General features: G+C 41.3%; 1 protein-coding gene across 1 annotated transcript in view; it reads left to right on the top strand.

Annotated features, from left to right (window-relative positions):
- The first annotated feature begins 277 nt into the window (after positions 1-277).
- Positions 278-27,091, top strand: part of me2 (malic enzyme 2, NAD(+)-dependent, mitochondrial) — a 103,354-nt gene continuing 76,540 nt past the window's right edge. The window contains exons 1-6 of the mRNA XM_078222343.1: positions 278-364; positions 3,331-3,403; positions 15,268-15,389; positions 17,157-17,290; positions 21,525-21,674; positions 25,797-25,872. Of these exons, the coding sequence (XP_078078469.1) occupies positions 15,282-15,389; positions 17,157-17,290; positions 21,525-21,674; positions 25,797-25,872 (468 nt within the window). The 5' untranslated portion in view covers positions 278-364; positions 3,331-3,403; positions 15,268-15,281. The remainder of the gene's footprint in view (positions 365-3,330; positions 3,404-15,267; positions 15,390-17,156; positions 17,291-21,524; positions 21,675-25,796; positions 25,873-27,091) is intronic.

The following is a 27,091-nucleotide window of genomic DNA, read 5'->3' as shown; positions in this document are numbered from 1 at the left end:
ACGGTATGTTTGAATGTATAGCGCAAGAAACAATACTTTTCACTAACATGTGTGACAATAATAGATAAAATCAAATTCCTTTGGAGAAGCAGCTCTGTTGTGAATGGGCTGAATGGCCTCCTCCTGCGCTGTAACTGCCCCTCCCCCCTGGTAGGGGCCCGATGCTCTCCCTCTGTGCCGTCATCGCCCTGTCGCGCGCTCTGCCTTTCTCCAATTCCCGTTGGACGCGGGCGGCTGTCAATCAGCAATAATTAGTGGGCGTTTAACGGACGTCAGCGACTCGCGCGAGCCGGAGCTGAGGCGGCGGTTGGGCAGCGAGCGGCATTCTGACTGGGGCAGGGAGGACAGGGTACCGGGCATCCTGGTAAGCTATCCCCGGGCGATATTCACATAAACTTCTGGTGTGGATCGCCAACTGGTGCTGGGGGGGTAAATCCCAATCTTAAGCGGATGGGGAGTGAGTGGAGAGGGGCTCCCGAGGATGGAGTCTGCCTGCTGGAAGGTGCTGTCCTCTCCTCTCTGCCGCTTCTGGTGCTGAAGGTGGCGACTGGGCCGGCGGGGGGCGGGGGGGGGAGAGAGCCAGATCATTTCTGGGTCTACCAGTGCTAGCAGTATTTTATCGTTGTAACGTTGGTGTTTAATTCACTCTCACTTCTCTTCCGGCATTGCCCAGCTCGAAAAAAGTTCTAGACCTTCCCTCTGACTGGATTTCCCCACTGCCTCTCTCTCTGTCCACCTATGTTCATCTTCACTGATTTCCACCCCCCCCCCCCCCCCTCCAATCTCCAGTTTGATTGAAACTTGTCCCCCTCAGCCATTGTCTCGGGCTCTCTGACCCTTTCCACGTAGATTTCAAATGAAATCCCACCCTTCATGCTTCGAATCATAGCAACATAGAAAGTAGAAGCAGGAGTAGGCAATGATTATCAACTTCTCAAGATAATTTGATGTTCTTGTTGCTTCCATTTCAAATGCAGTGTGCCGCTATATACAGCTCCAGCTCTCTTATTTCAGAGCTGTCCTGGGTCTGTAGTTCCAGTTCATCCTTGGCTCCACCTGCTGCTTTTCCTCATCAGGTGCTTTCGCACTTCAAGTGTCAAAGGTTGCTAGCTTCAACAAAAGTTGGATAGCAACCCTCCTCTGGATTCTTTACTTTGCTCTGACTCCTTCCCTTCTTAGAATTTCAGCTTGTGCTATTATTAGTTTCTGCTGTTGACTTGTTAACCCTGATTAATCCTTTGTGAAGGAAGGTTTGGCTTTGTCACCTTATACATCCACCTCCATGATTTCTCACGCTTGGCATGATGCTGAGCTTTCCTTTTTTTAGTTTTGTGCTCAGAAGTTTTCGTTTTCCCACCCTCTGCCCAGCAAACCCCTCTCAATTTGTGTGCCACCTGGGCTCCTCCATCTTGCCTTTTATCCCACCTCAATCTTTTCCCTGAGAACTGTTGGCATGGCAATGCCCATCTTCACTTCTCTACTCCCTACACTTGCTCTAACCAGTCTCCCTTTGAACTTGCTGCAATCAATTCTTTTCAGGTCCAGTCCCAACATATGATGAAAGGTCAGTGACCTGAAATGTTGGTTGTACTTCTTTCTGCACAGATCTGCCTGCCCTGGATTTTCCAGGTTTTTCTGTGTTTAATTCAAGAGTCCCAGCATCTGCAGTGTTTTGCTTTTGTGTTGTTAATAAACATGCTGACAAGGGTGATGCTGTTGTAGTTTGGTAAACTGACCTTGCAGAGGCTGGATGCCAATTTTCTAATATCTCCTGTCTCCACCATCACTGAACATCAAGACATTGTTTCCCAGACTGAGTGGGATTTGTTGGCTGCACTCACCCTGAAACCGGAAAATCCTGTCTGAGATCAACAGATCTTTCCATGGTCTGCCCTCCCCTCGCCCACGACAATTTCATAGTGGGCGGAATGGGAAAATTCTCCCCATTGTTTCCAAGACTGTCTCTGACCACACCTCATCTTTGGCGATCTTCCCCCTAAACCTCCAACCTCATAGTTGCCCGCACCTCGAACAACCTCCTCCTACCTTATTCCGAAGATGCAGGCACCAAACTGCCCTGGTAGACCTGATGTCTCAGCATGTTTTTGCCTCACAGAATTTTCTTTTGATCCCAGGTCTATTTTTATCCTCCCTTGGCTCATCTATATCTATGACTCAGCTGACATCCTTGGCCACTTCAACAATTTCCAACTTTCTGTTCCTAATTTTCTCCTTTTACATCATGGATATCAAATTGCTCAACATCTTCATTCACCCCACCAGGACAGCCTGAGGGTTCTCTGAATGGAGGATCAACTAGTGCCCATCCACTATCATCTCTTCTACCTGAGTGAACTGTTCTCCCATTGAATAACAGTAACTTCATTCCAATGTTAATCTAAGCCTACTTGTGACACCAATGAAATACATTTTAAACTTTAAGACTTTAACTTCACTCACTTTCTCCAAGTGAGGAAGTTGTTTTGATAAAATTGGGACTGCCTATTTTGTGAACTATGTGAAACATTATTGCAATATCCTCCTCACCTCATTGATGAATGTATCAGTGCTGCTGTCTGCTCTCATCCCAAAACAGAACATTTAACCAACTTTGTAACAATTTTCATTCTGTTCTGAAGATGCCACCTTCCCTACCTGTGTTTCTTAGATGTCTTTGTTCCTCAACTGAGGATTTTCCCTGTGGTTGAGAAGATCCCCCCCCCCCCCCAAAGGCCATTTCCTAAATTTTCCATTTTTTGCACTTGACTCTCACTCCTTCCCCTTCCCTACCAAGGACCATGATGGCTCCCCCTTGTCCTTGCTGTCCATACCACTAGCCTTCACATTCAACAGATTGTCCTCTGCCATTTCTACTACCTTCATTGTGATGCCATCACCAATATACCTCCCCCATGTCAAATGTCAGTGTTTTCCTTGGTCCACTGCTTAATCATTCCAATGCCCACTTCCTTCCCACTGCACCTTTCCATGCAATTGCAGGAGATGCATCATTTGCCTTTTTACCTTCTGTCTTCCTATCATTCAGGGCCCCCAACACCCCTTCCAGCTGAAACCGTTGTTTCAATTCAATGTACTGTACTTCGTAGTTAAGAGGCAATGTCGTCCACATTGTGGAGACCAAGTGCAAATTGGGCGACTGCATTGCAGAATGCGCCAGTTCAGTCTGCAAGCTTGACCTTGAGCTTCTAGTCACTTGTCATTTAATTCTTTGCCTAACTCCTACTCTGACCCCTCTGCTCTACACATTCCCACCTGAACATTGAGCTCAGCAATTTTAGCTCATAACCACTGTCCTGTTTTTTTCCACAGTAAGAAGTTTAACAACACCAGGTTTATTTGGTAGCAAAAGCCACAAGCTTTCGGAGCGCTGCTCCTTCGTCAGGTGAGTGTTTTTTCCAGACAGAGCCATGGCTGCTGTCCCCACTTGCAAATCTTCTGGATCCATCCATTTATTTCTTTACTTATCCCATAACCATCGTGCCTTTTGATCTTTAACCTGACCTGCCTTTTGCTTTCTCTCTCAGCCGTCCCTTTTGTTCTCTTTCCTCATCCCACCCAAACCTATTTCCTTTACCAATGTACTTGCTTAAAACCTGTTACATTTCTGGCTTGATCCGGTTCTGTTGAAACGTTGTTAACCTGACACACAAACTCTGTCTCTCGCTTGACAAATACTGCCTGACCTGAGTATTTCCAGCATTTTCTGTTTTTATTTTTGTTTTCAGTTATTTATTCCACATCAGTTTAATTTTCTGGAAGATGCTCCACTTTATATAAATGCTTGAGCCCTATGTGGAATCAGTAACCTTGATTCCCATGGCAGCTGTTTTTACCGTTTGCATTTTAATTCTGCTTAAGCTGAAGTAAGACAACTGATCTAGTGATTGCAGGGAGAGGATTTTCAGTGTCCATCCTGGCAATGATGGATCGCCAAGTAGGTCTGAGGAACTATTTTTCTGAAAGCATTGAATAGAAATGTAAGACTTCTAGCATTGGGTGGTAAGCAGAAAGACAGGTTAAAACATTTAAGTCCAAAAGAGAAAATGGTGGAAAATCTCAGGTCTGGCAGCGTCTGTCAGGAGAGAAAAGAGTTGACGTTTCAAGTCCAGATGACCCTTTGTCTTTTGGACTTGAAACATCAGCTCTTTTTTTCTCTCCTTTTATAGATACCGCCAGACCTGCTAAGATTCTCCAGCATTTTCGCTTTTGGTTTCAGATTCCAGCATCTGCAGTAATTTGCTTTTAAAACAATTTACATAGAATGTGAGAGAGAGAAGGATATTGAGAGACATGAATGAACGGAATCTCATAATTTTATAACTGGAGTTATACTACACTAAATATAAATGATAAGTCTGTGACATTCAGCTTGGCTTTCTTTCTCTGTGGAACCTCAGTTTGCTCTATCACCTTCAGGTACTGCTCTTTCTGTGCTGTGTTGATGCAAAGCCAAATCTGCTTTACAGTTGTCTCTGTAGTGAGATTGTTGCTCATGTGTGTGTCTTCTCCAGTAGCACATACATTAAACGGATCTACGCAAGTTTCTACAGGTAGTCCAATAACTATTGTAAAGCCTTCTAGCCTGTTAAATTACTGCAACATATATTAAATGGGGCTATGCTGCTGTTATCCAAATTCTGTATCAACTTCTTAAGTTCTTGTGCTCTCTCAAATGCTCACTGAATTGCGATTTTGGAGTCGCACTCATAGTTGGAAGGCTATCTGTTTGAAATATTGTGCATCACAAACCAACTCTATTTTTCTTTTGTAAAATAGCTACAAAAATTGATTCAATAGTATCGCCTCATTACTTGACAAATTCTGTTTCCCTCTTTTAACTGATTTTTCCCCACCTTATCAACATTGTTTTGCAACTTTCTTTGGTCTTAGTAATTTTGGTATCATTGCTAATTTCAACAGCACTTCCTCTAGACTTGTAGGTAGTGGGTGGGGGTAACTCCAGAACTGAACATTGGAGCACTAGTGCCATCTCCTGTATTCTCCCTTCTCACCAATTTTTAACCCAGTTTTCTAACCTTCCCCTAATTCCATAGCCATTAGCCTTCTCCAGTATTCTTTCCCCTCCAGTTCCTCACATACATGCTGTGCCTTGGTGACATTGTATGAATGATGTGGAGATGCCGGCGTTGGACTGGGGTAAACACAGTAAGAAGTCTCTCAACACCATGTTAAAGTCCAGCAGGTTTATTTGGTAGCAAAAGCCACTAGCTTTCGGAGCACTTGCTGCTCCTTTGTCAGGTGCGTCTTGTGAGACTTCTTACTGACATTGTATGAAAGCATGACATGTATGTTAATGGCACCCAGTTGTACCTTATCCACGACTCTTTTTTTGATCACTCCTCTGCTTCTGTGTTGTTGAGCTGTTGGTTCTATTCCAGACACACATCTGGATAACTTAGTCCTAGATTGTTTATAAAAATGTTAGAGAGACCCCAAAACAGAACTCTGGAATCTGACTGATCAGGCTACTGTATCATTATTCTCTGTGTTCACAAAGAGCAGTGAGATGAATGACTAGCTAATTCGCTTTATGGTGTTGGATGGAAGATATTTGCATGTCAGGACACTTGACAGCACTGAATCTTTTATGCTCACTTGAACAAGTTGACACAATCTGAATTTAGTTTCTCATCTGAAATCAACATTTCCAGTAATGCAATAACCTATCATCCCCTTGCTTTACCAAGAATCTATTCACCTTTGCCTTAAGAAATTCAAAGACTCAGTTTCCACCACCTTTCAGGAAGAGTTCCAAAGACTCAAGCCCCTCCGATAGAAAAAAAAGTTGCCTCTTTTCTATTTAAAATGGACGACCCTTTATTTTTAAACAGTGGTTCTGAGTTCTAGATTCTCCCACAAGAGGGAACATCCTTTCCAAATCCAGCCTGTCAAGACTACTCAGGATTTTGTATGTTTCAAACAAGTTGCCTCTTACCTTTTCTAAACTCCAGTGGATACAAGCTTAACCTGTCCAACCTTTCCTCATAAAACAACTCACCCATTCTAGGTATTAGTCTGGTAAACGTTCTCTGAATTGTTTCCAACAAATTTACATCCTTCTTTGTGGGGAGGCAGTAGCACAGTGCAATTATCACTGGACTAACAAACCAGAGACCCATGGTAATGCTCTGGGGACTTGAGTTCGAATCACACCATGGCAGGTGGTGAAATTTGAATTCAATAAAAATCTGGAATTAAAAATCTAATGATGACCATTAAACGATTGTCATAAAAGCCTATCTGGTTCACTAATGTCCTTCAGGGAAAGGAATCTGCCATCCTTGCCTGGTCTGGCCTACATGTGACTCCAGATCCACAGCAATATGGTTGACCTCCGAATGTCCTCTGTGGGCAATTGGGGATGGGCAATAAATCCTGGCCCAACCAGCAATACCCACATCCGTTAAAATAAGGTGACCCAAACCAGTGGTGGGCAACCTGCAGCCCCAGGGCCACCTACGGCCTATCTAAGTTCTGAGTGTGACCCACGAGATATTTTGTTGACCATTGCCTGTGAACATGCTGCTGATTTCCATCTGCGTAGTTTATTTTCTTACTGGTATGACTAAAACAATATGCATGTGAAGTGAGGCACGTGCTGACTGCACACAACACAGACTCTGAGAGCCGTGCACACCCTCTGCTTCCACTTATTTTGTTAATTTGTTTTTGCCATTTGAAGTTGATAGTTCTATTAATATATACATCATCATTTTCTAGAACTTATGAAATATTCGGCACATTTAATGTATTTAATCTTATTCATGGGGTCATGGTTTGTGAACATGCCCTGATTTCAATCTTGCGGCCCACTCACTACCCTAGGTTGCCCATCGCTGCTGTACACAGTATTCCAGATGTGGTCTCACTAGTGCTCTGTATAACTGAAGCATAACCTCTACTTTTTTTATTCAATTCCCATCACAATAAGTGATATTCTATCAACTTTTCTAATCACTTTTTGTACCTACATAGCCTTTTGTGATTCGTGCATGAGGGTACCCAGATCCCTCTACACCTCCATGCTCTGCAATCTCTCACCATTTAGATAATATGCAGAAAAGAATGTTATTACTGCACCAAATTGATACTGGTTTTTGAGGTGCAAACATTTGCAAAACATAGTGTTGTATTGAACCATTCACCACAATCAGAGTTGGCTAGTGGTGGACACTATTGCATACTGGTTAGTCTATTATACTAGGACAGATTGTGCAGAAGCTAAAAACAAGGAAGGTGAGTAAATGAGTGAAAAATGTTCTTCCTGATTTTTGAAAAGATAATTCATAAAGTATTACATTACAAGAATTCCTTTAAGCAAACAAGAGTTCAAATGCCAAGGAGAATATTTATTGCATCCAGTAATTTAATAATGTTTCAAATGTTGGTAGCCTTGAAATAATTTAATGATATTATGTATCTGCACTAGTGTTAACTAACACCATATTCTGTGTAAGCTAGTCCTCTGGCTCAATTATTTTTGATGTGGAGATGCCGGCGTTGGACTGGGGTAAGCACAGTAAGAAGTCTCACAACACCAGGTTAAAGTCCAACAGGTTTATTTGGTAGCAAATACCATAAGCTTTCGGAGCAGAGCTCCTTCGTCAGATGGAGTGGATATCTGTTCTCAAACAGGGCACAGACACAGAAATCAAATTACAGAATTCTGTAATTTGATTTCTGTGTCTGTGCCCTGTTTGAGAACAGATATCCACTCCATCTGACGAAGGAGCTCTGCTCCGAAAGCTTATGGTATTTGCTACCAAATAAACCTGTTGGACTTTAACCTGGTGTTGTGAGACTTCTTACTGTCAATTATTTTTAACAGAACTGATTTTAATATTGTAACTGATACTTTCTGAAAGGATTTAACTATTACAAGGATGTTGCCTGGATTGGGTGGCATGCCTTATGAGGATAGGTTGAGGGAGCTCGGTCTTTTCTCCTTGGAGAGACGAAGGATGAGAGGTGACCTGATAGAGGTGTACAAGATGTTGAGAGGTATAGATCGGGTGGATTCTCAGAGGTTTTTTTCCAGGGCTGAAATGGTTGTTACGAAAGGACACAGGTTTAAGGTGCTGGGAAGTAGGTACAGAGGAGATGTCAGGGGTAAGTTTTTCACTGAGGGTGGTGGGTGAGTGGAATCAGCTGCCGTCAGTGGTGGTGGAGGCAAACTCGATAGGGTCTTTTAAGAGACTTCTAGATGAGTACATGGGACTTAATAGGATTGAGGGTTATAGGTAAGCCTATATATAAGCCTAGGTGGGTAGGGACATGACTGGCGCAACTTGTGGGCCGAAGGGCTGTTTGTGCTGTAGTTTTTCTATGTTCTACTCTTGTTATAAACTTAAAGGCTATTTATTTTAATGTCTTCTCTACTACAATATCTGTTAGTTTGTTGGTTTCGTAATGTATGGGGAGGTGGTGGCACAGCGATATTTTCACTGGACGAGTAATCCAGAGACCCAGGATTCAAATCCCACCACTGAATTCAATAAAAATCTGGAATTAAAATTCTAATGAATACCATGAAATCATCGTTAATTGTTTTAAAAACCAATCTGCCATCCTACATATGACTCCAGATGCACAGCAATATGGCTGCCTGTTAAGTGCCCTCTGAAATGGCCTAGCAGGGAACTCAGTTCAAGGGCAGGGAGGGATGGGCAATAAATCTGGCCAAGCCAGAGATGCCCGTATCCCATGAGTGAATAAAAGAAATGCTTTTAGTCTCTATTGCCCCTCTTTATCCCTTCTGTGCAAACACTTATCTGTATTAAATTTCACCTGCCACTTGTCTGGTTTTTTTTTGTCAACTGTGCAACAGACATCTATTTACTCTATCATAGAAATCCTAGAACCCGTACAGTGCAGAAGGAGGCCATTCGACCCATCGAGTCTGCACCGACCACAATCCCACCCAGGCCCTACCCCCACATATTTACCCACTAACCTCTCTAACCTATGCATCTGAGGACTCTAAGGGGCAACTTTTTTTAACCTGGCCAATCAACCTAACCTGCACATCTTTGGACTGTGGGAGGAAACCGGAGCACCCGGAGGAAACCCACGCAGACACGAGGAGAATGTGCAAATTCCACACAGACAGTGACCCAAGCCGGGAATCAAACCCAGGTCCCTGGAGCTGTGAAGCAGCAGTGCTAACCACTGTGCTACCATGCCGCCTCTAGTGGAAGGAATTGCACTCATGCAAATTCAGTAATGCATATCAGGTTTATCTGTCACACACCATTTAATCTTGCCTCTCGTGGGGCTTTGGCAAAGGGCAAGCCAAGCCGTGAGGTATTTCTTCCAACCTCTCTTCAGGATGTTAGTTGGATCTTTCTCTGTTCTCTCCTTTCAACTATTCATTTTGTTCTGTTGCCAATCAAGTTAACACCTTGGCCAGTAAAATCCTTTTCAGTTGGGCATTCCAAAGTGGCTTCAGTGAAGTGTATAAATAATAATGAATCAGAGTTTGTAATGGTGGCACAGTAGTTAGCACGGCTGCCGCACAGTAGTTGGCACGGCTGCGTCACAGTGCCAGAGACCTGGGTTCGATTCCTGGCTTGGGTCACTGTCTGTGTGGAGTCTGCACGTTCTCCCCGTGTCTGCGTAGGTTTCCTCCAGGTGCTCTGGTTTCCTCCCACAGTCTGAAAGACATGCTGGTTAGGTGCATTGGCCATGCTAAATTCTTCCTCTGTGTACCAGAACAGGTGCTGGAGTGTGGCGACTAAGGGATTTTCACAGTAACTTCAGTGCAGTGTGTTAATGTAAGCCTGTTTGATTTATTGTCACATGTATTAGTATACAGTGAAAAGTATTGTTTCTTGCATGCTATACAGACAAAGCATACCGTTCAAAGAAAAGGAAAGGAGAGGGTGTAGAATGTCGTGTTACAGTCATAGCTAGGGTGCAGAGAAAGTTCAACTTAGTGCATGGTAGGTCCGTTCAAAAGTCTGATGGCAGCAGAGAAGAAACTGTTCTCGAGTCGGTTGGTATGTAACTTCAGACTTTTGTATCTTCTTCCCAATGGAAGAAGGTGGAAGAGAATATGTCCGGGGTGCATGGGGTCCTTAATTATGCTGGCTGCTTTGAAAAACAACTCTCTACAACCAGCCTCTGTCTTCTGTCATCCAGCCAATTTTGTATCTGAATGGCTACCTCACCCTGGATCCCATGAGATTTAACCTTGTGCAACAACCTACCATGCAGTACCTTGTCAAAGGCCTTGCTAAAGTTCATGTAGACAATGTCGACTGTACTGCTCTCATCTACCACCTTGGTTACCCCTTCGAAAAACTCAATCAAATTCATGAGACATGATTTTCCACTCACCAAGCCATGCTGACTGTCCCTAACCAGTGCTTGAAACTTCAGCCATTGAAACTTCCTGAAAGGTTTTGAATTGTAACATGCTTTATGAAAGCGTTTGTTTTAATTTTGTAAAACATAATGCTCAAGTGTTGAAAAACTGGTGTGGTGATTTCCCTGAAAAACTGCATCCTCTCATTTATTTGTTTGCATATTACCACAGCTGGCATAAGCACAATATTAAATCAGAGGTGCTTCATCAGTGTGACAGCTTAAATAAACTTTGTAAGAGTATCTTATTGCCCATCCAGAGTTGCTTGACTGGTTTGTATTTTTTTTGTTGAAAGAAGTACTATTGCTGACTTTACCAAAAGAAAGGGAAAAGGTAAGAGTGAGCAATTCAAACAAATGGGTGTCAGGGCATTTTATAGCCTTGTTGCTTTTACCCTTATCTGCAGTTAGTGCTACTCAAAGCAATTAAGAATGACCTTTCAGTATTTGTCAAACATTTCTATCTGTTCTGCTTTCAGTGCTGATTCCAGCTTTTGCTGCTCGTGATGCATGCAATTTTCTGACTGCTGCCAGTGACATTTGCACATAAGTCTATGGGTAATAGAAATCCTCTCAAAATGTGCAAAATGAGTCAAAGAATCAAAATGCAGTATTCTGTTCTCCTGATTTTCAGTTTTGATTCAAATTTGTGTGGTTTCATGCCATTAACGGAACAATTCAGACCTTCAGTTTCTGTCAAGGAAATTGGTTAATTGATTTGGACTTTGGTAGGAGTAATTGTGTCAGTGGACCTGAATTGGATCCTACTTAAAAGAAACATTGAAGTCTTGCATTTGAGAATATATATTTCATTTTTTTAAATCTTAAGTTCCTGCAAGATTGCAAATGAGTTGAAACCAAATGGGTGAGATCAGACTTGCAGGATGATGAGGTTGAGGGCAGCTGCTGCTTCATCCCGTTTTGCTTTTCTTTTAAAAGAAACTTCCCCTCATAGCGTGCATTCCTCTATTCTGTGTATCTTATTACTGGACTGAACATGAACAAAAACTGAGAAAACATGGAATTCCACATGCAGAAATCCCATAAAAACATAGAAAATAGTAGCAGGAGTAGGCCATTCGGCCCTTCGAGTTTTCTCCGCCATTCGTTTTGATCATAACTGATCATCAAATTCAATATCCTGATCATGCCCCCCCCCCCCCCCCCCCATTTTCCTTTGATCCCTTTAGCCCCAAGAGCTTGAGATGTTTAAAATTTATATAACATCCAGTCGAAAACAATCGCTGAGGAGCACTGAGCTCATGGGTTATATGTGGAGATGTGAAAATCAATTGTAACCAACTCACAACTCAATAATCAAAGGTGTAAGAAATTCTGCCTCTTCTAGAGACAGAGGAAAGGCTAGTGTAAACATTGGTGAATGTACTGGGAGATGAAATGAGTAAAACTTTGGTTATCTTTTCTATAAATTTTACTTTTGGGATGGATTGGGATTCAGTAATGGTGGCTCAAAGGAATTGGAACTGTTTTCAAGAATGTGATTTAACCTTTATTTTGAGATGGTGAACAAAGTGTTTAATTTAAATTTTACATTTTCTGAGAAGGATGGCATGTTTTTGCACCTTATCACTTGAATGTGAATCATCTAACTTACTGTTCTTGAGTCGGTCAATACGAGTCAGAGGTTTACAGCATGGAAACAGACCCTTCAGCCCAACTTGCCCATGCTACCCTTTTTTTTTTTTAAACCCCAAACTATTCCCAATTGCCTGCATTTGGCCCATATCCCTCTATACCCATCTTACCCATGTAACTGCCTAAATGCTTTTTAAAAGACAAAATTGTACCCGCCTCTGCTACTACCTCTGGCAGCTTGTTCCGGACGCTCACCACCCTCTGTCTGAGAAAATTGCCTCTCTGGACACTTTTGTATCTCTCCCCTCTCACCTTAAACCCATGCCCTCTAGTTTTAGACTCCCCTATCTTTGGGAAAAGATATTGACTATCTAGCTGATCTATGCCCCTCATTATTTTGTAGACCTCTACAAGATCACCCCAAAGCCTTCTACGCACCAGAGAAAAAAGTCCCAGCCTCTCCTTCTAACTCAAACCATCAAGTCCTGGTAGCATCCTAGTAAATCTCTTCTGCACTCTTTCTAGTTTAATATCCTTTCTATAATAGGATGACCAGAACTGTACACAGTATTCCAAGTGTGGCCTTACCAATGTCTTATGCAACTTCAACAAGACGTCCCAACTCCTATATTCAATATTCTGACCAATGAAACCAAGCATGCTGAATGCCCTTTTCACCACTCTGTCCACCTGTGACTCCACTTTCAATGAGCTATGAACATGTACCCCTAGATCTCTTTGTTCTGTAACTCTCCCCAATGCCCTACCATTAACTGAGCAAGTCCTGCCCTGGTTCAGTCTAACAAAATACATACCCTCGCATTTATCTAAATTAAACTCCATCTGCCATTTGTCAGCTGTAGTTGACAATGTTCATTTACTCTTTATCTCTGCCCCAACTTGAGCTCAAGTATTCTCTTTGTTCAATCTGACACTTGGAAACCAGCAGTCTCAAGAACAAAGAACAATACAGCACAGGAACAGGCCCTTCGGCCCTCCAAGCCCGCGCCGCTCCCTGGTCCAAACTAGACCATTCTTTTGTATCCCTCCATTCCCACTCCGTTCATATGGCTGTCTAGATAAGTCTTAAACGTTCCCAGTGTGTCAATGGTCATTGGTCAATTGATCAAGATCCCAATCTGAGATAACCTTCTTCACTGTCCACTATGCCACCAATCTTGATGTCATCTGCAAACTTACTAACCATGCCTCCTATGCTCATCCAAATCATTAATATAAATGACAAATAACAGTGTCCTCAGACTTTCGTATTTTTTCTCGACCGAAGATGGTGGAAGAGAATATGTCTGGGATGCGTGGGGTCTTTAATTATGCTGGCTACTTTTCCGAGGCAGTGGGGACTGTAGACAGAGTCAATGGATGGGAGGCTGGTTTGCATGATGGACTGGGCTTCGTTCATGACCCTTTGTAGTTTCCTGCCATCTTGGATAGAGTGGGAGCCATACCACGTGGTGATGCAACCAAAAAGAATGCTTTCTATGGATCATATGTAAAAGTTGGTGAGGGTCGTAGTGGACATACCAAATTTCCTTAGTCTTCAGAGAGTAGAGGCATTGGTGGGCTTTCTTAACTGTAGCATCCGCATGGAGGGATCAGGACAGGTTGGCGATCTGGACACCTAAAAACTTGAAGCTTTCGACCATTTCTATTTCGTCCTCATTGATGTAGACAGGGGCATGCCCTTCACTATGCTTCCTGAAGTCAATGACTGCCTCCTTCATTTTGTTGACATTGAGGGAGAGATTATTGTCGTTGCACCAGTTCACCAGATTCTCTATCCCTTTCCTGTTCTGAGTCTTGTCATTGTTTGAGATCCAACCCACAACGGTGGTGTCATCAGCAAACTTGAAAATCGTGCGCATGTGCGGGTGGGTGCGCGTGCTGTGGCAACTCGCCGATCATTGCCACTGCTTGAGGATGTGGCCCATTCTAACCTGTGTAGTGAATGCATAAGCATTAGACTTTGTCCTGCCCCTCCCTGATGAAGCTTTAATTGTGATGTGGAAATGACCCCAGTCCGAAGATTTAACTGCCAGCAGCTGCATCACCTTAGAGAACTTACTGCTCTGTCATTTTGCTGTTGGAAAAATCTCTTTTTTTAAAAAGATTTTCTTCAGTATTGAAGAGTTTGAACACTAAAATAAGAAGGTCATGCAATTTGGCATTGAAATTTGGGATATAAACACAAATAAATATTTAACTAGGCTTCAGTGAGCACTGCTGTTATACAATGACCAAGTATATTACAACATGAATGGGAGTGGTTTGTTCTGAGTGAATGGATGGTTATTGAACTATGATACATTAAACATTCAGGAAGTTGAACCTGTCTGGATCATTGACTTTTATTGTCTGCTATTAGTCCTGCAACCTTCATTTTAAGCTCTAGTGCAATCTGGATGACCAGTTATTAATTTTACTTTCTGCTAACCACGAGCAATTAGTTATATTGAATTTCCATAAATAATTCAGATTGTAATTTTGAGTTTCATTAAAAATATGAACTTGGTCCTATTCATTTTGCTATCCTGCTGCACCAAATGAAACTTCAATGTGTGATTTTAAAATATATTAGTGATTATATTAATCATGGTAAACTCCTGGCAAAATCAGTTGATTTCTGCAAGTACACATGAACAGTGTGAATGGGGGTACCTCTCCATGTTTGTTTGTGCTTTCAAACCTGGTACATCTTCATGGGAATGATTTGTCAAGTGATATTGATGGAGGAGAAAGGGACAACAACATTATCTTCACTTTCAATTATCTTTTGCATTGCTGTTCAGAGGCATTTGCCAAAGTCTGGAGGTGAATTATTCACTATTTGTTATTCAATTTCATTGAAATTGCAAGGCATGGAAAGTAGAACCGTTCTTACCCCTGAAAAAGCTTTGTCATTTTTAACAAAATGACAATGATAAATGTTAGATTGTTGGATTCAGAGAATACAAATCATGATGTAAATTCTATCAGACCTTCTTGAAACTTTTTCAAATCCTACTTACCATTTGACCAATGTGCAGGAACTTTGTTTTCTGAAATGATTTTTAAAAGAACCTTGCTCTTTTACTGCTCCATGCTGGAATGTGTTGTTTTGCTTGCATTGCCAAAAGGGGAAATTTGGAATCAAGTCTTTCTATTCAGCTTTTGAATCCAATTTCTTAGTTGGGCTTAAACCCACATACAAATGTTACTGACTTGTATTACTAAAATGGCTAACATGGTTCACTTTAACTCCTGCAGACGGGATATTAAAGATGTTATCACGATTTAATTTGGCGGTGAGACCATGTGTGCATATGTGCCGTTGTGTCCACACAAAGGAAAAGGGAAAACCACTGATGCTGAGTCCCAGAACAAATAAGGTATTTTTTTTTAAATGTGAACATATTGTTTTCCTTGTATTACAGGACACCACCAGAATTTCCTGTACCTAATGACCAGAAATATGCATTTTTTTTCTGTATTGTACATACTAGAATGAAAGGAACAGAAAATGCTACTAGTATTTAATCTACACAACAGATTAGGCAGTATCAATACTTCAAATCAATGGCCTTCCATCAGAATGTTTGCTTTTGTTCTCTCACCACACCCTTCCAGGTGTAAATTTGCATAGTGACAAGAAAATTCATTAGAGGTTGTAAAGGTTTCTCATTTTGCCATTGCCTGTACTACTACATGTACATCTAAGAAAAAAAGGTGCTGTTTTGCTGCATCAACTACTTGCATTTATTTAGCACCCAGTAATAAATTTGAAGATGCACCTCTGGAATGGAGGAATAAACTGATGCCTAAGGAAGACTGAACAAAAGCTTTGTCTAAGAAGTGGATTTTGAGGAAGGTTTTAAAGGGGCAGATGATGGTAGAGAGCTGGTAGGGTTTGGGGAAGGAATTTCAGTGACCAGATTTTGGATATCTGAATGTATGGTTGACAGTGGGAGGGACAATGCACAAGAGATTGCAGTCTGTTCTGGACATCCACTGACCCTGCAAAATCACAAATTTTGCAGCACATTAGGCCATGTATTCCATGGTGCCGATGCTAAATTTCCTGAAGGGTTTAATTCCATTCCTCTCCTGTTTACCTTTCATTTTAAGACATCATGCATTCTACTTTCATCAGTATCCGATGAAGAGTTTTGTGTCCTAATAGCCCTCAATATTTTTAATTTCCTTTTTTTTTTCATTCATGCTAATGTTGGATTATAACTTCTAGTTATTAACCATGTGCAGAAATAACTTGCATGTTATTTGAAGTAGGACTGTATCCTCTTTCTAGAAAATGTGTTCCATGAAATCTCCCAGCTTATTTTTATGGCTTCCTGGGCAAGAAGATAGGCAAAATGTTTCATCTGCTGTGAAATTACTGATAGACCTAATGTAGTGAAATATTCCTATGATCTGAACATAGCCCCTCTCATACTGTGGTGCAAATCTAAAAAGTAGAGATAATATTATGATGAGTTGTTGCAGCACAAAGCATATTTTTTCATTTTATTCAACTTTTTTAAGTCTAAAAGGAGGAAAGTCACATTTGATCCACTTTTTTTTAACCCCATATTGCACAATTAACTGAAGTAAGACTACTTATGCATTTTAGATAAATGTGGGAAAACAACAATCCTAATTAAAAATGCTTATCTCAAGCCTGAATTGTAACCAATGATATATATCTGATATGATTGTGGTGGAAAACTATTCAGTGTTTAATCTCTACTTTTAACCTTGTTGTGGCAAAGACATTTTTTTGGAGACTTTATGAATTAATCGGTGAAAGCGATAAGATAAGAGAAAGTTAAATATAATCTTCAATTTGTATTAAATATTAGGAACAAAGGAGTACTTTGAATAAATTAGTAGGAAAGGCTTTTGAGGTTCAATGTATTTCTTGAGAGAAAAGGGTTGAAATGATGGAAAATTTCAGTGTTGATTTTATTTTTTTTAAAACTGATTTTCTGCTCCTCCGAGTTCTTATTAAACCGCAATGAATTTGTGCCAGATGTTCAGGCAATGATTATTGTATCTACCATAGAATCTAAAGTCAAAGTGTGTATATAATGTAGCCTTGTATGCAATTTACAATATACTAATTGTCATGGTTGAGACATTTTTCATTATAATCTTTCCAGGGCATGGCATTCACATTGCAGGAACGACAGATTCTTGGCCTGCATGGTCTTCTACCTCCTAAAGTAGAAACTCAAGATATTCAAGCCTGGCGCTTTAAGAACCACATAGAAAAAGTGCATGATCCTCTAATGAAGTAAGAGCAGTTTCCTTTATTATGCATTGAATAGTAGAACTAAAAGAAGATAATTGGCTAGATCCTGTGGCTGTGAAAGCAGTCATGAACAACTGTGCATTTTTTAATAATGACTTGTTATATGTCAGATTAAGAACAATTGTGGTATTATCATAGTTGGATGAAAGTCAAGCCATTATATTTAGGATAGAAAGTCAAGCACCTGCCTTGCCTGTTTAAAAATATTTGCTTGAAATTAATTGATAGCTTGCTGAAGATTTGTGCATTGACTTAGATAGTTGAAAAGAGTTGGCAGCAGCTGCTCCAGCTGTGAGCAGATGGCATGCTGTTCTTCCGGATTTATCTAATGTTCTGGTGGCATAAATAACATCGGTACCGGCCAAACAGCAGCTATTTTTAGATGGTAACCTTTGCTGGAAATATTTCTACCTCCTATAATAGTACACTGAATACATTTGAGAATAAAATAAAGACAGTTGTGCAGAAATAAACTTGTTATCCATTGATATGTTTTCAGTGAAGTATAACTTTATACTAGTTACTTCTGTGGAAATGAACAAAGTATATATGGCTGGATGCAGTTCTGTGGCATAGATTTGCACTGTTTTATCGCTACAAAATAAGTTCATCTACCTGACTCTACTTGGTGCAGGCCATGGGACTTTAATACATTATCAGATCTCCCTTCTGGCAAAGCTTTGGGCTATGATGAAGGGTCATCCAGACTCCAAACATTGGGCAGAATTTTACCGGTATGTCCGCCCGAGGTTCGTATGATCCCGCCTGAGGCCAACGGAGAATGCAGTTCTCCGAGCCTCGCCCACCCCTGGAATCGGGGCAGGCGTGCTGGTAAAATTCCGGCCATTGTCTCTATTCTCCCTCCACAGATTCTGTTAGATCTGCTGGGATTTTTCAGCATTTTCTGTTTGTGTTTCAGATTCTAGCATCCCCAGTATTTTGCCTTCATATTGAAGTTCCTAATGGGTTAATATTAACCTCCATTCCGGTGGCCATGTGAAGCAATATTTAGAAAGTGTTTCATTTTAAAGTATTTTTCTTTTTCTATAAGCAGTGCAATCAATTCTGTTTTATTGGCCATTTTTAATGCTTCTCCATGGGGATCTTTTTAAGTTAGCTTTTTTTTAATATTAACTCTTCTGACCTGACCTGAGTCCCTTTTAGACTTTATTTCTCGTCTTACAGGTCAAATTTCTAAGCTGCATTTTGCCAGAAGTTTGACCTGGCAATGGGGCATCTGAGATCTTGATAAATCACAGAACCAACAGTTCTCCTTAATCAGTGAGATTTAAGGATTGGAAAAAGAACTAAGAATACCAGAGAAGCAAACTGGGTGAATTAGATTTAAATCAGGTACACAGTGAGAAATGGAGAAGAAAACAAAGATTGGATTGGGAGAGAAAAGTAAGGAATTTTTTAAAAAAACAACCACTTGTGGTTGAGATTCCACAATTTTAATTTTTCCCTTTATTTGGTGTGGTTGATGAGCGTTGCAAGAAAGAAAATATTATCACTAAAAAGGTGCATTTTGTTGTTAAGTACTGGCCTTAACATTCCAGGGCTTGCCTGTGGGCATGAGGGAGAAATAAAAAGAGTATGCTGGTGGGATGGGAGGAAGCTTGCGTGGCACATAAATGCCGACATAGAGCATTGGGCTGAATGAACTGTTTTTGAACTATATTTGTGGTGTATTGAGCTTGTTGGGCAATTTTCTGTTTGACCCTTCTCAATGGAGTTCTTTTGGAGTTCTCTAAAAGTGCCTTTATGAATTTATGTAATTTTTGCAATTTAATAAAAATTTGAAAATCACTTTTTGTCTTGAGTCTGTAAAATCTGAGCAGTGCAAAACATATCCAAATTCCAGTTTCATCACTCCAATGTCTTTTGTGCCTGCTTAGTTTAATTTGAACATTCAGCTTTTATTGTGGTACCAAAATCAACACCAAAGATTTTCTGAATGGACATCAACACACTATTAACAAGCTATTGGGCAATCTCTAGTTGCCCTTGTGGTAAACAACCTTCTTGAACTGCTGCACTCCTGGAGAAAGTACTTCTCCAGTGCTGTTAGGCAGGGAGTTACAGGATTTTGACCCAGTGACAGTAAATGAAAACAATGCTGTTTTATTATACTCCAGTCCCAGACTTATAAACCTAAACCTTTGCTCTACAGTTTAAAATGCATTGGAAATTATAGAAGGACAAAATTCCTTAATCTGCAACTTAAGACCATAAGATAAGAGAGAGGAGCAGAATTAGGTTATTCTGCTCCACCATTCAATCATTGCTGATATAATTCTCATCCCCATTCTCCTGCCTTCTGCCTGTAATACTTGATCCCCTTTATGGGTCAGCAACCTATTTATCTCTGCTTTAAAAATACTCAATGACCTGGCCTCCACAGCCCTCTATGGCAATAAGTTCCATAGCTTCATCACCCTCTGGCTGAAGAAATTCTTCCTCATCTCAGTTTTAAAAGAGCGTCCCTTCATTCTGAGGTTGTTCCCTCGAGTTCTAGTCTCTCCCACTAGTAGAAACATCCTCTCCACTTTCACTCTATCTAGTCCTCTCAGTATTCTGTAAGTTTCAATTAGATCCCCCCTCATCCTTCTAAACTCGAGTATAGGCCCAGACTCCTCAACCATTCCTCATATGACAAACCCTTCATTCCTGGGATCATTCATGTGAACCTCCTCTGGACCCCATCCAAGACCAGCACATCCTTCCTTGGGTATGGAGCCCAAAACTGCTCACAATATTCCAAATGAGGTCTGATCAGAGCCTTATACAGTTTCAACAGCATATCCCTGCTTTTGTATTCTAGCCCTCTAGAAATGAATGCTAACATTGAATTTGCCTTCCTAACTGCCAACTGAACTTGCATGTTAACCTGAAGAGAGTCCTGAACCAGGACTCCCAAGTTCCTTTGTGCTTCAGATTTTCAAAGCCTTTCCCCATTTTAGAAAATAGTCTATGCCTCCTCTTCCTTCCGAAGTGCCCAACCTCACACTTTCCTACATTGTATTCCATCTGCCAGTTCTTTGCCCACTCTCCTAGCCTGTCCAAGTCATTCTGCAGCCTCCCCACTTTCTCAACACTACCTGTCCCTCTACATATCTTTGTATCATCTGCAAACTTAGCAATCATGCTCTCAGTTCCATCTTCCAGATCATTAATGTATATAGTGAAAAGTTGTGGTCCCAACACTGACCCCTTGTGGAACACCACTAGTCACTGGATGCCATCCTGAAAAGGAACCCCTTATCCCCACTCTCTGCCTTCTGTCTGTCAGCCAATCTTCTATCCATGCCAGTACCTTGCCTCTAACACCATTGGCTCTCAGTTTATTTAGCAGCGTCCTGTAAGGCACCTTGTCAAAGGCTTTCTAGAAATCCAAATAAATCATGTCCACTGGTTCTCCTTTGTCTAATTTCTTCGTTGCCTCCTCAAAGAATTCTAGCAGATTTGTCGGACATGACCTCCCTTTGACAAAGCCGTGCTGACTCCGCCCTATTTTACCATGCATTTCCAAGTACTCTGCAATTTCATCCTTAATAATAGACTCCAAGGTCTTACCCATGACCGAGGTCAGGCTAACTGGCCTATAATTTCCCATCTTCCGCTTCCCTCCCTTCTTAAACAGGGGTGTTACATTAGCCCTTTTCCAGTCCTCTGGGACCTTTCCTGACTCCAGTGATTCCTGAAAGATCACCACCAATGCCTCCACAACCTCCTTGGCTAACTCTTTCAGAACCTTGGGATGTAGTCTATTCGGTCTGGGTGATTTAACCATCTTCAGACCTTGCAGCTTCCCTAGCACCTTCTCTGTGATGGCCACTGCATTTATCTCTGCTGCTTGACTCTCTTGAAGTTCTGGCATGTTACTGGTGTCTTCCACTGTGAAGACTGATAGTTTGTTATGGGAGTTTGTGTACTTCAGATTTGTAGGGTTGTCATTATTCACGTTTTGGTTTCGACCCTGATTGTCAGTTGAGTGGCAGATGTCTTTGATTAGTAAAAACCTCTTGAGTTATTCTGAACTCAAAGCTTACAAATAGTTGTTTTCTAGGGGAAATAGGGAGGAAATGGAGCAAGTTGAAATTGCCTACTTTTTATTCATTGCAATTATTCTAAGGCCCACAAAATGCTAAAGAAAAATATCTTCATGTCAATGATCTTGTAGAATTTTGCTGTCATTCATTCTGTTCTCTTACAGATATGTTTATGTGATGGGAATACAGGAAAGGAATGAAAAGTTATTCTACAGGATTCTGCTTGACAACATTGAAGAATTGTTGCCAATTGTTTACACCCCAACAGTAGGCTTGGCCTGCTTACGGTATGGACACATTTTTAGGAGGCCAAGGTAAGTCAAAAGCTCACCCTTCACCACTTCTACAGCATCATGTAGAGTATTGCATCCTAATTTTTGAATTTAATCTTGATGGCTATTGCTAATAGGAGAGGGATTTAGTGTATTCTTATTTTTACATTGTAACATGAATGCAGCTCTAGTCATAAGCATGATCAGTATCTCTATAATCTTGTGCTACAAAATACATTCTTTTCGAGGCCATGTTTCTGACTTGGAAAGTAGATGGAATTTATAGATCTTTGATTTGCAGAGAAAATTATTATTGGGGCAAAAGGAAAGTATATACAGAAATAGGAATTAAATTTACTGAAACATACAAAATAGAAGCAGAAGTGGGTCATTTGGTCCTTCAAACCTGCTTTGCCATTCATTATGATCATGGTTTGATCCTATTCATATCCTAATCCTGCCTTCCCCTATCTCCTTTGATCTCTTTAGTCTCAAGAACTATATCTAATTTCTTCTTGAAATCACACATGTTCAATTACTTTCTGTGGTAGTGTATTCCACAGATTCACCACTCTGGGTGAATAAATTTCTCCTCCCCTCAGTCCTAAAGAGTTTACCTGTTATCCTCAAACTATGACCCCTAGTTCTGGACTCCCCTGTTGGGGACATTCTTCCTGAATCTACCCTGTCTAATCCTGTTAGAATTTTATAAGTTTCTATGAGATCCCCTTTCATTGTTCTAAACTCCAATAAATATAATCCTAGTTGACTTAGTCACCCCTTATATGACAAACCCACCATCCTGCAATCAGCCTGGTAAACCTTCGCTGCACTCCCTCTATAGCAAGGACATCCTCCTTCAGATAAGGACACCATAACTGCCCACAATATTCCAGGTATGGCCTCATCAATACCCTTTGCAATTGCAGCAAAGCATCCCTATTCCTATACTCATCCTTTCGCTATGAAGGCCAACATACCATTTGTCTCCTTTACTGCCTGCTATACTTGCACACTTGCTTTCAGTGACTGATGTACAACACCAAGGTCTGAGTATCCATCTCTCTCAGTTTACACCCTTCAAATAATAATCTGCCTTCCTATTATTGCTACTGAAGTAGATAACCTCACATTTATCCACATTATACAAAAAATTCCTAAAATGCGTGCAGGATTTCTTCCTCAAGTAATGTTTCTATGTTCACAAGAGGAGAGACATTGCTAGATTAAAGTTTTAATAGTTTGTTTATTTTTAATTAGTGTCACAAGTAGGCTTATATTAACACTAATGAAGTTACTGTGAAAATCCTCTAGTTTCCACACTCCGGCGCCTGTTTGGGTGCGCTGAGGGCGAATTTAGTACGGCCAATGCACCTAACCAGCACGTCTTTCGGACTGTGGGAGGGAACCAGAGCACCTGGAGGAAATTCATGCAGGTATAGGGAGAACGTGCAGACTCCACACAGGCAGTGACCGAAGCTGGGAATCGAACCCGAGTCCCTGGCACTGAGGCAGCAGTGCTAGGCACTATGCCACCGTGCCATCCCATGATAATGAGTAACAGGGGCGGTACGGTAGCACAGTGGTTAGCACTGCTGCTTCACAGCTCTAGGGACCTGGGTTCGATTCCCGGCTTGGGTCACTGTCTGTGTGGAGTTTGCACATTCTCCTCGTGTCTGCATGGGTTTCCTCTGGGTGCTCCGGTTTCCTCCCACAGTCCAAAGATGTGCAGGTTAGGTTGATTAGCCAGGTTAAAAATTGCCCCTTAGAGTCCTGAGATGCGTAGGTTAGAGGGATTAGTGGGTAAATATGTGGGGGTAGGGCCTGGGTGGAATTGTGGTCGGTGCAGACTCGATGGGCCGAATGGCCTCCTTCTGCACTGTAGGGTTTCTATGATTCTATGAGAATAGATCTAGTAGTTGAATTATATGTAGGTGCGCACCTCAGGAGGGGTAATCCTTGTTAATAGCAACCTTGGTTGACTAACTTTTTCTTCATCTTTTTCCTGTCTTGAATCCTATTACAGCCCTTCCATTTGTTTGATATGTGCAGGTTAGGTGAATTGGCCATGCTACATTGCCTCTTAGTGTTCAAATATGTGTCAGTTAGGTGGATTGGCCATAGTAAGTTTGTGTGGGGTTACAGGGATAGGGTGGAAGGGAGAGCTTTGGGTGGATTGCACTTTTGGAGAGTAGGTGCAAACTTAATGGGCAAGGTGGCCTTTCTTTGCACTGTAGGGATTCTATGATACTTGTCCACCTACCTCTTGCTCAAAACCTCTAGCTTTTCTCAGTTCTGATGAAAGGACATGTGTCTGAATGTTAACTCTGTTTCTGATCTACACGGATACTGCCGAACCTGCTGAGTTTTTTTTCCAGCAAACCAGTGGTTTGATCAAAAATTAAAATAGCCGTGAGAATGTAACTAACTATTATAATACTGACTCCTGATACCACTCATAAGAGTAGGACTTTTGCAACTCGAGCCTGCTCCTCCGTTCAATAAAGTTGTGGCCTTAGCTCCCCTTTTCTGTCGGCTCCCCATTACCCTTGACTCCTTTTGATCTAGCCGTGTCGATCAAATTTCTGTCCTAGCTCAGTCAGGAATATGTTCAATGGCCTGGTCTCTATTGCTTTCTGGGGTAGGGAATTCCAATAATTAATGATCCTCTGCGGGAAGAAATTCCTCCTCATGCCTGCCTTAAATGGGAGACCCCTTATTCTGAAACTGCCTTCTAGTTCTCAATCTTCCCCATGAGGGAAATGCTCTTAACATCTATCCTGTCGAGCCCTCTCAGAATCCTGTATATTTCAATAAGATCACCTTTTTATTCTTTAATGAGAAAAGACCCAACTTACTTAACCTTTCCTCCCAAGACAGGCCCTGCATCCCAGCAATCAACTGAGTGAATCCTCTCTGAACTGCCTCCGATGTAAGAACAGCAAAACTGGGTGTGGTCTCACCTATGCCCCATACAGTTGTAGCAAAACTTTTGTACTCCCATGTCCCTTGCTGTGTAGGCCAATATTGTGTATGACTTCCTAATTACTTGCTATACAGGGTATCTGCATGCTAATGTTTTTGTGACTCATGTAGGTAAACTTCCATATCCCTCTAACCCAGCATTCTGCAGTTTGCCTCTATTTAAATAATATTCTGCTCTTCTGTTTTTTCCACCAAGTTGGATAACCTTCATTTCTCCATATTGCCCTGCTCACTCCAAAGGTGCACAGCTACATTTGAATATGAATAATAATGAATTAAATTTGTAGATGATGAAAGGTAAGAGGTTGTGGAACTGGAGGCATAAAATTACAGAGAGCTATTAAATTGAGCGGGCTAAGCTGAGGCAAATGCATTTCAATGTAGGTAAATATGAGGTCATCCACTTTAGACATAAAAAGGATAGGGCAGATACTTGTAAATGGTCAAAATCTAGAAATCATCTGGAGGATGAGAATGCAAGAGGGTAGATGTCATGCCTCAGCTATACAAAGACCTGGTTGGACCACAAGCAGAGTGCTGAGCTATTCTGGGCACTGCATTTTACTCCCTCCAAGACCCATTCTTTCAGTGTAAATTTATAAGAATTGCATCTTATTTTTTTATGGGATGTGGGTGTTTCTGGTTATGCCAACATTTATTGCAAGAGAAACCAAAACTGTTCCCTGTTAGTCTGCACTATGAATAATTTGAAGATATGGATATAAGAAGCACAGTGGTTAGCACTGCTGCCTCACAGCGTCAGGGACCCAGATTCGATTCCTGGCTTGGGTCACTGTCTGTGTGGAATTTGCACGTTCTCGCCGTGTCTGTGTGGTTTTCCTCTGGGTGCTCTGGTTTCCTCCCACAGTCTGAAAGATGTGCTGGTTAGGTGCATTGAACAGGCGAATGGGGGAATTTCACAGTAACTTCATTGCAGTGTGAATGTCAGTCTTACTTGTGGCTAATAAAATAAACTTTAACTTTAGATTTTTTGGTGCATTGAAATGCATACTTGTTGGCTAATAAAGCTGAGTCTATTCCAATGTTTAAACTATATTAAGTACTTGAGTGAGAAATAAAATGTGGCGACTTTTGATTAAATTCCAATAATGTGGAATTAGCACAATTGTAGATATTAAGTGACCAAAATATGTTCATTTTTCTTTTGCATTGCAACAGAGGTTTATTTATTTCCATCTTGGACAAAGGTCATATTAGATCGATTATTGACAACTGGCCAGATTCGGATGTAAAGGTAAAGTATAAATTGTGCATTTTAAGAATAGAGTTGGTATTGAGCCTGGTGCATTTTGATTTTACGCAATATGGTAACATTTCTACATGAGATCAGTTGAAGTTCATTATTGGGCAGTTAACCCAGTTGAGAGAATTGGATGTTTCCATAAATATTAGCCTGTGCTACCTAAACTCCAGAATTGCTTCCAGTCCCTTTTTCCTTCCTGGTTCCCCAGTACTTCAAACTCTTTTTCGGCAGCATTAATGGTGACCTTCTGAATAAATCTAAATTGTTATGGAGTTACATAAATGAGGACATTTAAATCCAGAAATGTTGGCCGCAGTTCATGTTCTAACAAGGATAAACTTTTCTCGTCTTGCCCAAGCTGATTTTGATACAATCAGCACAGAGTTTGCAAGTTGAGGGTTACCCATGAAAAATATCATAGTATGATAGGGGAAGGTAAAAAAGGATTAGGTTCTTCAATTTGGCAGAGAATGGAGTCAGTGGCAGGGCTCGAGGGCTTTTGTTCTTCCCAGTGTTAATCTGGAGGAATACAAGAGTTTAACCAGCAGGAGTAGATGAAATGGCTGTGCTACTTTCCCACCTAATCCCCATATCCGATGATTCCCTTGGAGTCCAAGCATCTATCAACTTCAGACTGAATATTTTATTTATTTGTGTCACAAGTATGCTTACATTAATGTAAGCAATGAAGTTACTGTGAAAATCCACTAGTCGCCACACTCCAGCACCTGTTCAAGTACACAGAGAATTTAGCATGGCCAATCCACCTAACCTGCACATCTTTGGACTATGGGAGGAAACCGGAGCGCCTGAAGGAAACCCATATAGATATGTGGAGAATGTGCAAACTCCACACAGTCACCCAAGCTGGGAATTGAACCTGGGTCCCTGGTACTGTTAAACATAGAAACATAGAAAACTAGAGCACAAAACAGGCCCTTCGGCCCCACAAGTTGTGCCGAACATATCCCGACCTTTTAGGCCTAAGCAGCAGTGCTAACCACTGTGCTGCCCCTTATACTTGGTGGCTGAACATTCATAGCCCCCGTGGTAGAGAATTGCAAATATTCACAAACCTCTGGGTGAATGAAGTAATTTCTCCTCATCTCCGCTGTTGTGACCACTCACTTAATCTATCAGTATCATTAGTGCACCTAGATATATATGGGTGGCACAGTGGTTCGCAATGCTGCCGCAGTGCCAGGGACCC

Source organism: Mustelus asterias, chromosome 1 (genome assembly GCF_964213995.1).
Source record: "Mustelus asterias chromosome 1, sMusAst1.hap1.1, whole genome shotgun sequence".
Taxonomy (NCBI): domain Eukaryota; kingdom Metazoa; phylum Chordata; class Chondrichthyes; order Carcharhiniformes; family Triakidae; genus Mustelus; species Mustelus asterias.
This window is presented reverse-complemented; position numbering and strand designations above follow the sequence as displayed.